The sequence below is a fragment of the Coturnix japonica genome, chromosome 3 (assembly GCF_001577835.2).
Source record: "Coturnix japonica isolate 7356 chromosome 3, Coturnix japonica 2.1, whole genome shotgun sequence".
In the NCBI taxonomy this organism is placed as follows: Eukaryota; Metazoa; Chordata; class Aves; order Galliformes; family Phasianidae; genus Coturnix; species Coturnix japonica.
The window spans coordinates 10,415,590-10,430,391 of record NC_029518.1 but is presented as its reverse complement, the minus strand read 5'-3'; the positions used below and the strand labels follow the sequence as shown (position 1 = coordinate 10,430,391).

The window sequence follows — 14,802 nt, the reverse complement described above, 5'->3', positions numbered from 1 at the left end:
ATCCTTTGAGGTGAATACCTAAAGAAGCGGATAAGCTTTCATCTTCCACAATACTCTGTCAACACCAAGCAACACAAGCAGTATGTTGCTCAAAAACCTTTTAAAGTTTCAATTTTCATTTTATATATAATATTTGAAAATTTAAGACCACTAAATGAAAAGATGAATGTCATCATAAAATGGTTTGGGTTGGAAGGGACCTTTCTGAATACAAGTTACAATTAGCACTAGGTGCCTGTTTTGATGGCCCAACTTTTCTTATATCTAATGTGTTTTAAAAGCGCACTTCCTCCAGATGAATACCCAAAAGTAAAGAGGGCTAAAAAATGTACACCAAGGTAATACGTACTTGTGTCATTAAAAGGTACTTTTTCATTGATTATGCATAGGGATTCTTCCAGTCTACTGCCCAAAGCTGCTTGAAGATCCTTTAACTGTTGCTGACTAAATAACAGAACAAAAACAAACACACAAAAAAGCACACATGTATACATTGTAAAACTTCAGAAGTTAATCTGTTAACCACCACTTTAGCTCACAGGATACCTCTCTCTCTGAGGTCAAAAACAGGAGAGTAAGAGTCATCCATTCTCCTTTATGTCACATTTACAATATGCGAATGTATTTTAATCATTAACAAATGCATAGAAAGATGCAACAAAATGCTGCAAATCCCAAATTCTATTCTCAATTTACTTTAAAGTTGATCTTTATATTATTATTCAGTTCCACAGTTATTGCGTGCTGTATAAAAATATTATTTCCTATTGAAATTTGAATGGGAGTGCAAAAGGGCCTTTATGTTAGCTAACATACACTGGATATGATATTTCAACATACAAGTAGTGAAATGGTAACAGTTCAGTAAATTGCCAAATCATCATTAGAAGTATCTTGAGAGCCTTTCAAAGTCCTGTATTTACGCATTTTTACTATAGCACTTGTTCTCACAAGATCTTGCAAATTGTTCTGAAACGTTCTGAAGCAATTTTTCTCTAGATCTGCCTCACTTGCATCTGATTGCATACGGAGAGGCAAATCTGAGTTGTTATGACTATTAATACATCTAGGATAGAGATGAACAGTAAACCATTCCAGCATTACATACAAAGACTACTGAGCATTTTTCAGACCAGAATTCTACACCTTACCAAACTTAGGCCCTCAAAATCTTCAGTGTTTTGTTTCCAGTTTGACATCTAGAACTCCTGCACGTGTATTGGAGGGTAGGAGGAAGGTGTCAAAGCAATAGTTTGCTTTTTCTTTCAATAAAACATTAAAACACAATGAATTTTATCAGGACTGACAGAGAAGAAGAAGAATCCAAATGGACAAGCAATATATGAAGAAACTACCCAGTGAGTAGCTCATACACATTAAGAAGGATCTTCCTTAAAGAACAGACCCAAAATTGCATAGAAACTGTATAGTATAAAATACAGTAGCATTAAGAATGGCAGAAAAACTCAGACAAACTGTATAAATACATATGTTTCCCTCTCATAATATAAAGGAATGGCTAATAAATAATTTGATAAATTTTGCTTTACACTTTGCGCTTTAATTTCCTAGGCACGCACACTGTCAAGTATTATAACCCTTGCCTTTCTCAGACAAAGACTTCATCTAAAAGGAAAATGGATCCCTTCCATTGAAAAGCTGGGGAAAATACAAGACCAGCGCTCCCATGCAGGAATATTAAAATAACAGTCTGTTGAGAACTGGACATAATGGCTGAAATCACGAAGTATCAGGCTTTATTTTTATGAGTCTCCCTTCTTAAACGGTAGAGACAATTTCTTACAGTGACATTAATTACCCAGTCAGACACAGCAAATATGCTTTAAATTAAAAGGAGATTAAGACAATGCTTTTCTCTGTTTAAACATCTCAAAATAATCCCCCAAAACTGCAAACAACCTGCAGTAGTACACAGCCTTCATCATCTTTTAAGTCATTCATAAGTGACTTCCCAAGGATTGTTTAATAAGAGTTAGTAAAACTCAAGTATCTTTGTATTACGAAAATAACAGATACAGTCCCAAGATCACTACTGCAAGGAAGTTCTTCATCTGACCACTGAGCATTACTATGCATTTTATCCATTACAATAAAGATCTGAATCTGGCCCTCAGCTTAACTTCCCATTTTCTACAAGTTGTCTTCAATACAGTAAGAATATTCTAAGCTAGCAATAGAATTGTTGAGCAAAAAAACCCAAAAAGCAACAACAACAACAAAAAAAAAACCCAATGCCCTCAAATACTCTAGTTGATGTTCTACCTAAAGAAAAAGCTTCAGTTCAGGGGGCAATTGAGGAGGGGAGAGAGGTGTGAAAGACAGGAAGTACGAGAGGTAATTCTTATAATTCTTAAAACTCTGTAGTTGGTTGTCTTGGTATATCTTACCAAGTTTTTTGAGGTATGTTGTTTGCTCCCCCCCCCATGTGCAGCTTTTATAAACTCCAATCTTAGTTTCATGCAAGTTCAGGAGCTCCTTTACAGTTTACAGTGTTAAATGACACGCACTCATCTACTTCACAACTACCTAAAACATTCTGGCAGACAAAATCACTCAGTAAGAGCTGCCTCTGGACCTGATTGTCTGGTCAGCAGAATTAAGAAGTCAAACCTGCACCATCTAGATAATACATTGTTGCCTCATATCTTCTGTTTATAACTTTTTTTTTTTTTAATGTTATTACTCTTAAAAAGTAATTAAGTTAATCTTTTAAATCAAGTTGCCGTTATATTAAATAAGAACACTTACCATTCTTCGGTTCGAAGCCTACAGTCCTTAGCTTCTCTTTCTAGTGTCTGAGACTTGATCTTTATGCAAAAAGATAATCTCACAATGTAATTACTGATAAAGCAAAACATTTCAATACTTTTTAAACTCATCACATAACAGTAAAGCTTCTTACTTCCAATTTGGATTTATCATTCTGCAGCTTTTCAATGGTATCCTTGTATTTCCTTGTTAAGCTGTCCACCACAGCTTGATGCTGGGCAGCATCAGCTTCCAGAACTTCCAGTTTAGTTCTCAGCTCCGCTTCTAAACGCTTATGCTGCTCATCTGCTTCAAAGTACTAAAGCGAGAAAAGAAGATCTCACATAAGCTTCATTTCACAGCAGAATCTCATTCTGAGTTACAGTAAAGTTCAGGTTCAAAACAAGTACAAGCAAAAAGTCTATGTTGTTGTTTACGGGAAAAGAAGGCTCGGGAGCCAAGTACTTTCTGCTTGAGATCCCTAACAACAAACACTTAAAATATTACTGGCACAATTCTGAAAAATTTAACTTGAACCACAAGGTCTGCTGCTCATGTTTTCAAAACAAAGTGAAATGTCTCCTTGACTCAGTGATGGCAATTTGCAGAAAATACATTAAGCTTCAAAGCAGCTCCAAAACGGTTAGTGAATCTAAGAGTTCCCAACTCAGTACCAACTGCATGACTACTTCCAGTAGATTTTCAGCTTTCAGTGACAGCCAATTTAAGTGTTAAAAACATCATTTTACAAAATATTTCACACATAGTCTTAAGAACCTGAAGTCAAAATACTTTCTTGTCTGACAGAGGAACATATTTACAAGCAGTACAGTCTGATCTAATCTACTATTTTGTATGCAACTAAATGCCTAAGCACACTCGTTTTCAGGTGCTGTTTTATCTTTATCATTGTTTGCGATCAGTTTTATCAACTAAAAAAAGACTAAAATCTTACAAGTATATGCAGTCGTTCATTCTCTTCTATCTTCTTCTGAAGATCTTCATTGAAGACACTCTTCTGCTCTTGACTCAACTGAGATGAAGATTCTGCACTTTTCTAAAGGAAAACACACATACACACATTATCCCCAAGTGTGTGGGGGTATCCCAAAGCACAATCTCAGCTGTCTGAAAAATGCATCACAATTTCTGTCTTCCAACAAAAGCACATGAATATGTGTTCCACCGAAACAAACATCTCTATAACACCACACAATATTGTACACAACATCAGCGCTTTTTCCTTCATGCTGTTTTTACTGTACTGTAGTAGGAAGTTCATTTAGTGAGGGCTCAGGAAGCCTCTCTACAGTGACTTCACATTCACTCTTATGAAATGGCTTCCACAGGCAGGTTGAGATTTGACATTACTTGAACCCTGCATGATTCCAAGCAGCCAGTAACATTAAAATCTATGCTTACATAGTTCCAGAAGCTACATATAAGGCACATTTTCCCCATCAAGCATCCATGTTTAAGCTGGCCTGGTCACATGAGAGATGAGGAACAACCACAGGAAGCACTCTACACTCTGCCACCGAATAGTGCAAAGTGGCACAGGAAAGCACAAGGACTATGAACTAGGACACTCAAAACACAGGCATAGGTTCCCCTCTTTTTAAAAGGGCTGACACAAATTACCCATCAGAAACAATCTAAATAGAAGAGATGCGATCTACTTAGTCTCCCATCAGCAAGAATTGTAAGTAAGGATGACATGGAATTTCATAGGCTTATATTCAATAGAACATACTCAGAGAGACCTTTTAGATATGTTCAGTTTAATATAAAGATGCCTTAAAATAACATAGAACTAGACATTCTGGCAGTTGAATATGAAAGGAAAAAAGACCAGTGGTGATGGCTCACAAAGCTCTTCAAGCCAGGCTGACATCCTTCCAAGTTTGGAAACATCTAGTGAAGCTACAGGTTACATAACTCAGAATAAGAAAAGGACCAGAATGCATTTTGAAGAGTCTATTGTTGTTAATAATGTAAACCAGAGGCACGACACTTATCAAGCAAGCAGATAGCAATGCACAGGTGTTTAGGGGAAAGAAAGGAAGATGAGCCTATAATTAATCAGTTGAGTGGCTTCTTTAACATCAGTCTTCACAGCTGATATCACACTTCTTGGGTGATGCCCAAAGAGATGAGAGAACCAAAGCGATTCTTCCTGAAAAGAATGATGACAGTACCAAAGCATGCTTAAGGAAATTGTTCAAGTCCAGACACACCACTTCTGAAATTCTGATATTACCTACAGAAGACATAGCCAGTCTTAGACATCTGAAGAACACGCTACCAGATTTAATCAGCACACATTCTGACAAAGAAACATCTCAACGCTGAGATTATGTCCATTTTAAAACAATATAAGGAGAATCAGCGAAGAACTTAGACTTCATATAAGAGCCTATCACAAATTCTACAGACTAAAGCTGAAGAGGTATACACCAGAATGACAGTGCAAAGAAGCAGAAAGCAGAGTTAGAAAAGACAGCCAGTTTCCTTCACAACAGCAGATTAATCACAGAGCACCAAGGTCTACCTCAGCCATTTAAACACTTAATAAGTATCTCAAACGGGAAACAGCAATTCAGCATCAGCTAGCAGACACACTAGAAAGAGAAGCTAAGAGCTACTTCACATAAATCTACAACTAATTGTGGAAACATTCACTAACATGTCAGTTAACAGCTAAAACTCTGACAAGAACATACAGCTAAAGTCCTAATATAAAAACCGTTGTTAGAAATCAAGATAAAGCTTTGGCAGCTGATTAAGAGATCTGCTAAGCAAACCGCTTCCATCTTTAGCATATACCTTGTTCTTCTTGCCTCTAGTTTCACTTAAGGAAAGTTCATCTTGCAGTAACTCCACCCGTTTGGCAAGCTGCTGATTTCGAAAGGTCAGGCTGTCCATTTCTTGTTGCAACTTTCTCAGTGACTGGTCCTTCATCTTCAATTGCTCCTTGGTGACGATAAGTTAAAAACAAAAAAAAGCAACAAATTTCACACATTATTTTAATTTAAAAAAGCACCAATAGAACTCATTAAAAATAGCCTTTCTTCCATATTTGAACAGTGATGAGATTAAAAAAAACAACAAAACGGTGCTCATAACTAAAATACATTCTACTTCCTTCAGTGATCACTCTCAAGTAGATACTTAAATCTATAAGTGAATCATTCAGAAGGAATCTTCCGCTTTCACAGTATCAGCACCTACAGAGAACAACAAACACAGCAGCCACAGAACAGAGGTTCTTACTAAACTGTTTATTTTCCTCATCATAACATTAAGTTCAAAAAACCTTCCATTTATCTATTTTGCCACAGCTTAATACATTTGACATGAGCAATTTTTGGAGATTACCTTCAGAGACGCAGAGTTCGCTTGCTCATCTACAACCCCCTTTTTCAGTACTTGATTCTGAGCTCGAAGCTGAAAAATAAAGAGATGCCATTAACTATGCAAGACAACCAAACAAAAGCCGCTTGCTAGAATGTGCACAAAACATCATATACTTTCATGATGCACTACATGTGCACGCTTCTTAAAGCATTCTGTTCAAGAAGGTAGTCCCAGGCACAAAAGTTGTACTGAATTTGTATCCTGAACTGACAAGAAACAAGATGTTATTTTAGCAGCTGAACTTCCTGAGTCAAGTACAACATAATGCTTACTCAGATTAGTTACTAACATACAGCTAAGGTTTCAAGAACTGTAAACAGATAAGGAAAAGTTGCAGATCCCTGTTCAGATTCATTGCTACTTCTGCCTCTTCCTTCTTCTCCCCATAGGTGTCTAAGATTGACCTCAGGAACATTAAGAGAATAAACAGTTAAAAACTCTTTCAAGAAGAGCTCAGCTATGTATTTTTCCTTTAGGTCTATTACCAGTAGTAGCAAATAATCCAGAGAGCAGCTCAAGAAACCCCTGAGGAAACTATGACAAAGCATACAAGAAGTCCTCTCAGACTTGCTTATGAAGCTCACAAATCTGAGCTACAAATCACTAAGGTGGAATATAACACTCAAGAAGCCTCTTTCCCAGTCACTTCACGGAGTACCTCTACCCTGTGGCAGTAAGGATACCAACAGCGTCAGCTTCCCATTTCTTGATGATTGCTTGAATCCTGGTTTCTTTCTTCAATGGTAGTTTGTATTCATTTGATACGTTTTAGTCCAGCTGTTACAGATACAAATTAAAGGGGTTTGTATAGTCTTTGGGTACACCTCTGGCAGAAGCATAAAAGGCAAGATTCAATGTGAATCAGCAACAGCAAACCTTTTCTGATGACTGAATATACTTCAGAAGGTCAAAACCCAACTGACGTCACTAAGCACAGGCTTCCACCCTGCAGTATTCCCATTGTGAATGCTAAGGCATCACTAAGGTACGAAAAGAAACTTGCAAGAGCACCAGAGACTTCCAATCACAGGGCGTCCCAGCAAGAAGAAGCAGTGCAGCAGCTTTCAATTCCTCTTTCTGACACAGCCACTAAGGCAGCAACATGTGAGATGCAGAGATGAAACAGAATGAACTGGCTCAACCGTGCTGCATCAGGACCCACCAAAGACTGTCACAGGTTGAAAGCTCTCCAGCTACTGCTTCAATTAGGGCTGTGAGAGACAGCGAGAAGCTGTAAAGTAAGGGAAAGTTTGAGAACACGGACCCTTCTTCTGGACTGCTCTGAACCAAGAGGGAAAATTATCCTATGCCAGATACTTCCCTTATCACTTTCTGAATCTATGATGCTCTTGTCTGCCTCATCCCCTGGCTTCCAACTGGTGAACAGACACACAGTCTTACAGGACTACTCTCCTTTTCCTCCTGCACACAATAAGCCCCCAGCTCTCCAACTGATGACTTGAGTGAAATGAGTTATCTGGAAAGGTGATCCCACAATATTCCAGGGCTGCTCAGGAAGAAATGGAATAAGAAATAGTTCCCATAAAGAACCAGTGGAATATTGCAGGCTGACGGTTGCAAGATAAAGTTAAAAGAACACTTCTGGACAATGCAATTTTAGAGGAGAGAGGATCCAGTAGCTGGAATGTTCCAAAGCTGTAGTCAGAAGGTCCACGTAGCAAAGGAATTAAGCAGCAAAGTCCCTCAATTACCTTATCCTGAGCCACATTTAATGTCCAAGGTACAGCAGGACCACTGTAGAAAGCAACAAGAAATATGAACAGACAACAGCTGTGATAGACAAAACATCACAGTCAGTTCAGTTCCCTTAACTGTTCCCACAAGATGAGATTAAGAAACACACATGTATCTGAGAACAATTTAGACTCTGTACAGTCATCTACAGCAGTTCCAAGGACAATAATATTTAATGTAATCTTGAGAAAGGTGTCAAATATAGTCAGCGTCTTGTGCCAAGCTCTTTCTGATGCAGAGGTACACAAAAATTAAGTGCTGGCTTTCTTTCTCAAGGTCGTAGAAAAACTACAACACTGAAAACCAAAGTTCATCTTCTTTTCAGCGAGTAAACAGAAGAGATTTGGATTAACCACGACTCCCACCATCCAGGAAATCATTTCAAATGCACTAGAAGAAAAAAAGCACTTTCTCCTGTTGGACAGATGCCTTTGCAAACGCCTCTTTAAGCAATACAACAAGAAGCAGTCAGACACTTTAGACAGCTGCAGAAGGATGGGAACGGTGATAGGACAGGTGTAAAGTCAAGCATCCTCGCTGCCCCCACAAGCACCGCTACCACCTTGACATCCACAGCCACAGGTCTGAGCAAACTCAGCAGCTGCAGTGAGAGCAGCCCGGACACACTCAAGAAGCCGGCTCAGCCTCACACCTCACTGCCAAGTGAAGCCAAGGCACAGCGCGGCTCAGCTCGTCCCACAGACGCTCCCTGAGATCTGAGCAGGCAGCAGGTCAGTGTCTGCAGACCCACACGAGCAGCCTGCCCAGGTGAGCTCCCTCCTCACAAGGATCCCCGGACCCCCCGGCACCTCCACCCGTATAACCATCGTCCCTTCACACCCGCCCGGCCGAAGCCAGGCGGGAGAGCACGGGGCGGTGCGGGGAAGGGCCACCCCGCCCCCTCAGAAGGGCGACCGCTGAGCGGCGGCAAATAGCGGCGGCAAATAGCGAGCGGCTGGAGTGTGGCGGCAACCGGAGCTGCGGATACCTTGGAGTATTCCTGAGCCAGCTTCTGGTACTTCCCCTGCAGCTCCGCGGTGGCCGCCATCCCCAACCCGGCCGCTCCGGCGCTACCGCAGCCCCGACCCCGCACGCCCACCGGGAAAAGACGCACTTCCGGGTTCGTGCGGCGACGGCGTGATGACGTCACCACGTCGCCTCGTTCCCGCGGGGACCGGGGGCGGAGCTTAAGTGGCGGGCGCCGCCATCTTGACGCAACTTCCAAGATGGCGGCACGGAAGCGGGCGGGGAGGAGGGTTGGGTCGCGTGACCCCTGGAGGCGGGCCCGGCGGCTGCCGTTGTCTTAGCAACGGGGCCGTGAGGAGGCGCGGGCGCCATTTTGGCGTGGGCCGGAGCGGGGCGCTGCAGCGCTGCCACTTGGCCGGGAGGGGCGGCGGTCCGGCTGAGGCACGGCTGGCGCTAGGGGGAGCACATAATAGCAGCTTCTGACAGCATGAGCAGATTGAGTGGGTCAAAAGATACAGGCTGGGAGGAGTGGTCCTTGAGAGCAGCTCGGCAGAGAAGGACCTGGGGGTCCTGATGGACGAAAGACTCAACATGAGCCAGCAGTGCGCTCTGGCAGCCCGGAAAGCAAATGGGATCCTGGGCTCCATCAGGAGAGGGGTGGTCAGCAGGGATAGGGAGGTGATCATCCCTCTCTACTCTGCTCTTGTGAGGCCCCATCTGTTGTACTGTGTCCAGGTGTGGAGCCCTCAGTACAAAAAAGACATGGAGATTTTGGAAAGGATCCAGAGGAGGGCCACAAAAATGATCAGGGGGCTGGAGCACCTCCCCTATGAGGACAGGCTGAGGGAGTTGGGTTTGTTCAGCCTGGAGAAGAGAAGGTTGCGGGGTGACCTCATTGCAGCCTTTCAATACCTGAAGGGAACTTACTCCCAGGAGGGGAGTAAACTCTCTGAAAGGACTGACAATAGCAGGACACGGGGAAATGGTTTTAAGTTAAAAGAGGGAAGATTTAGGTTGGATGTTAGGGGGAAGTTCTTCACTAGGAGAGTGGTTAGGCCCTGGAACAGGCTGCCCAGGGAGGTTGTGGATGCCCCGTCCTTGGAGGTGTTCAAGACCAGGTTGGACGGGGCCCTGGCAACCTGATCTAGTAAAGGTGTATGTTTGGTGGCCCTGCCAGGCAGGGGGTTGGAACTACATGATCCTTGAGGTCCCTTCCAACCCGGGTCATTCTGTGATTCTGTGAAAAGATAGGTTGTCTTACTGCTGAGAGGCTGTAAGGCTGAGGGCGGACTGAGATTTTTAGGCTCATCAGAAACAGGTCTACTTCAATGCATTTTGAGCACCAGGCTGGCCTCATATATTTCCAGGTGGTGAATAGTGCTAGCAACATATAGTATAATTTATCACTGTTCTGTGGTGGTGCTTGGTAAAAAGGTCAAGTCAAAGTTCCTCAGCCATGTACATAACAAAGGTTTTATTTTTTTACTTTCTCTTAGCAGATTGTCAGATTTATCCTTTTGATTTTGTCACTGCAACTATTTGCAATGCTATTTCTCCTCCTCGCAGCTTTGAAAAACGTCTTTGTTGTTCTGTTTCCTCTCAGGCACTTCCTTAATACTTGCCTCCCCCAGAGAGCAGAGCTGTCCAACCACCGCTGCATTGGAGAGGTGCACAGCTCGTGTTGCTGCAGTGCGGCATAGTCATGCTTGTCCACCAGTGATCCGGAATGTAATCGTGTAAGATTGACTCTGTCATCACAACATCAGAGCAATAGAGGTCAACTTGGTGTAGTGCCAAGTAGCGTGGTGTGATTGCCAAAGGACCCCCAAAATATTGTCTTCTGCAAGTCCACCCACATGAATGAAAGAACACATTCCCACAGCAAATCTTGAAGCAAGCTGAAGCATGTTGAACAAAATAATCCCTTAAAAGGGTCATAGCATTTGTTCTCGTCTTGTTGGCTCTCACTGGAGTGAATAAAGAGCCAGGGATATACAGTGGATCAGAGGTTGTCCTTTTCTTGCCTCTGCAATACAATAGGAGCAGAATTCTAGGCGGTGTCTCAAGACAGATAATTTATTTAGGAATTACAGTGATTGTTAGGGTATGTTCTACTTTCAGGCTCATTTATCCTCCACTCCCTGCTCAGCAGTGCTTTTTCCTCTGCCTGGTTAATCAGAACTTGCATTCTGCTTATCCTGTGAATAGGTGCATATAGAGAAGTAAACAAAGAACGTATTTTCAGTCACTCGGGATGTTTTCCGTGCTTTGGGAAATAAACTTCTCTGTCATCACTTACATGCTTTCAAGTATTCACAACAAAAGGGTTTCTAAGGTCTGGAAAAAAGTCAAAAACGTTTGGAAAGGAGCCATCTTCAGTCATCAGACTATCACAAGAAATGCATAAACCACATCCTCAGAAGCTGCAAACACCCTAAACTGGTGTTTTGTTTCTGTTATCTTAGCAACGGCAAGTATGAACAGCAGGATATGTGCTCACAATATGCACTCGTTATTTCTCACGATGACTCTGTAGCCAGCCTTTTGTTACATGCAACCTTTCACCTCCTTCAAAATCTGGTTATTCTGATAAAATAAAAATAAAAAGCCAAGCACTCAAAAAAGTATGACATAGACAGGAATGCCCTTCACAGAACAGTTTCATTATCTGTAGTCTTTGCTATCATAATTTCAGTGTTTCCGTAGCATTTAAAAACAGAAATGAAAACAAGTCTCTACCTCTCGTGCCCCTTCCCAGCTATAAGATAAGGAGGTTGAGTCATCTATAGGGTGTGTGTGACCACGGGAGTGGTGACTCTGCATAGAGAGAAATTACTGAGAACGAGAGGATGGAAAAACTGAGCAAGCAAGGTGTCTGTGATAGGCCAGGGCTGACCTTGCGGCTCATGGAAGTTCTCTTCACATTCTCTGCCATATTTTTGGAGGTCTACTCATACTCTACAATCTCATTTCCTGCTTCTCTTCTTTTGGGGGGGAAAACATTGACCCAAATAATTCTAACATTCTAACATTGCACTTTTGCAGGAGAAAGAAAAATGCAGACAGTGCGCCTTGCTTCTAGTGAGCCAAATTAACTCATTTCATAGAAGATAAAAGAAATGAGTAGGAGGACTATGGAGATTTTAAAGTGAGAAGTGAATGCTTTTTCTTGTATACAAGTTGTGGACAGAGACCTGCGAACCTATGAAAAGAGCCCCAACTAACCTATGTGAGCAATAGCAGCAAAGCAGGAGCAGTACCTGCAGCAAAGGTGGCAGGGCTTTGCTTTTGTTTTCTCAGTGTTACAGAGAGAAGAGAGAGATTCAGTGGATTTGCTGGTCATTTAGGGAGCATTTTAATCAGAACGATTCCTGTTTATGAGGACACGAAGAGTCATCACCAAAAATAGTGTAGACTTTTGGAATGAGTGAAATGCATGAAAAACTATTGTGGGAAAAGAGCTGAGGAGAAGAAGGGGACGTGGTTCCCCTCTGGAACAGAAGCAGGGATCCCCAGGAGAAGCCCAGGGGCATTGAGATCACACCAAGTGCTGGAAAAGGGGCTGTGGTAGAAGCAGAATTGTCCTCACATATTAGCATGAACTGGAAAGGAGAAGCAGCTCAGAGAGCACAGCAATGTCGGGTCTAAATCCTAACAATAGGAGGAAGAAGAATCTTAGGGGAGTTCACAAAGCTGAGATGGACAATAACAACATTTTTTAAAATACAAACATTCTGATCATTTTTCTTTGCATTTTACTACGTTTTATTTTTGTGTCTTTTCTTCAGCATTTTCCCTTCCTATTGTGGTTATGATACTGAGCAGCAGAAGCAGCATTTTGGCAGCAGGGTGAAATACCACGTGCCTGTAAGAAGCGAGCAGCAAACTGGAGTGCACTTGAAGGAGATATGTATTAATGGATCAAGGAATGACCCCACCAGAAATAAGTTCATGTTTTGTAAAATACAAGAGAAGGTTTCCAGGGCTTCCTGCCCTTTAAACAGCAATAAAATGCAGCAAGCTGTTTAAAAAATATATTCATTGGCACTTCCTGGCGATCTGTAAATATTCTTGGTAATCTTTGAAGCTTGACAACTAGAAAAAGAAAGAAATAAAACAACCATCCTGCGTTTCAAAATGCCAGCAATGTGCTGGAATGGCTTTAGAGAAGACGACAGGCTTCGGGACCTCAGTGAAATCCAGCTAATAGTGAGAGCACACATCACACCACTAAAAATGGAAGCCAAAGTGTTCTTGGCACCTTCCCACCCGTAAGCATTCATTCATTTGAAAAATAGTATTCCTTAGAGAGGAACAAGCTAGTGAAGAAAGGCAGAGTCACGGAAGGACAGCGCAGTTTTCTGCTTCCAACTGCACCCACAATTTCTGTGCGCAGATCAGCACTAAAATAAAACACTGGATTGAGATCTGCCTGGCATTAGGTGCTGCACATAAAACCGCCGCACTGTGAGAACCAGGGTATTTCCAAAGCTGCAATTCATCGGATACCAACAAGTAGGGATTAACAACCACATCGGAAATAATGAGCCTTGACAGATCTAGGGTTAAATACTTTAAAATTAGATCCTGCTGAAAGCTGAATCCTGTTGCTTAGCGACGGCTGCATGGGATGCTGCTGTCACTCCGCGGATGCTTCTCTGGGGAGTCAGCAGTGCGCTCACAGAAGTGGGTTATGATTGGGTCAAGGTGACATCATGAAGCACGGCAGCAATGTTTTTTTTAAGGTAGCACGGAGCACCATCGCACTCAGCACGATAGTTGTGTAGCCACTGGGAAGCTTAAGGAAACAGCTGGCTTTTCTTGTGAAAGGGCTCTGCTCTACCAAGATGGTACCTGCCTCAAGGAAGGGCTCACGGACCCCATGGAGGCGGCAGGTTGTTCTGGCAAGCCTGCCATAGTCCAACACAACAGGTGGACTTTTAATCTCCTCCAATTACTCACAGCCAAAAGAAAAGCAAGATAAAATGTCTGTAATTTGTAGAGGTCAGGCTGTGCGTGTGGAGCACGGAATCCTCCACCAGCAGCTCAAAAATACATGCACAAAGCTCATCAGAGAGGAAAATGCCCCCCTCCAGAAAATGACTGGAAATGTGGTTTGCTGAGTTCATTTGAGCATCTAAAGCAAACGAGAATGTGCTGCATCTTAGTGAGAAAATACCAAACTACCGATTTCATGAAATAAAATAATTCCTTGGAGACAAGGAATCAACTTTCAAATGCAGTGTCGTGTAGTGTTTTCAGAACACCACCTGAGTGCTTCTGAGGTTGGGCCGATAGGGTTCAAGCTGAACCCATAAGCGAGGAAATGCCCAAGTAATGCATCAGCACCAACTTTTTAAGAATGAACGCAAAAATGGTGCATCCCATCCAACTGAATGCGCTGCCTGGTAGGTCCTGGGATGTCAGGAATCCATAGAAACGGAGATTATGACAACCAGCATCAAAGCAAAGCTCAGCTAAACACGTGCAACTTTAATGAAAGTCAGTTGTTCTTTTGCAGACACTGAAAGAGCACACAAGTACTTGGTTGAAGGCTGTCATTTTGGTGACTCAGTATGACGACAGCAAACGTAGCATCTCATAGAAGCAGAGGTGCTGAGGGCAGGAAGCAGAAGCCAGCTTGCAGAAAGCACTAGCATTCCTGAGGAGCATCCGTGGCTCTTGCCATGCACATGCATCAGCACGCTGAATGAATGCAAACCGGGACTGAGCTCAAAGAACCAGAAGGGTGGCTACAACGAATGCAGATCATGTCTTCAGATGGAAAGCAAATGATCTTGGTTTGTTTAGTAGCTCAAGAGCCTAAGGAGGGGAATGATTGCTTTTGTACTGAGGCAATGGGAAAATAAGCACTCACGTTTAACAAAGCTCTTT

At 42.4% G+C, this 14,802-nt stretch overlaps 1 protein-coding gene across 1 annotated transcript in view; it reads right to left on the bottom strand.

Moving 5' to 3' along the window:
* The window catches only part of PPP1R21 (protein phosphatase 1 regulatory subunit 21), a 28,201-nt gene extending 18,907 nt beyond the window's left edge, over positions 1-9,294 (bottom strand). The window contains 8 exon segments of the mRNA XM_015856927.1: positions 350-444; positions 2,770-2,828; positions 2,924-3,088; positions 3,725-3,826; positions 5,596-5,742; positions 6,148-6,216; positions 8,930-9,216; positions 9,219-9,294. Of these exon segments, the coding sequence (XP_015712413.1) occupies positions 350-444; positions 2,770-2,828; positions 2,924-3,088; positions 3,725-3,826; positions 5,596-5,742; positions 6,148-6,216; positions 8,930-9,216; positions 9,219-9,279 (985 nt within the window). The 5' untranslated portion in view covers positions 9,280-9,294.
* Positions 9,295-14,802: the final 5,508 nt, after the last annotated feature.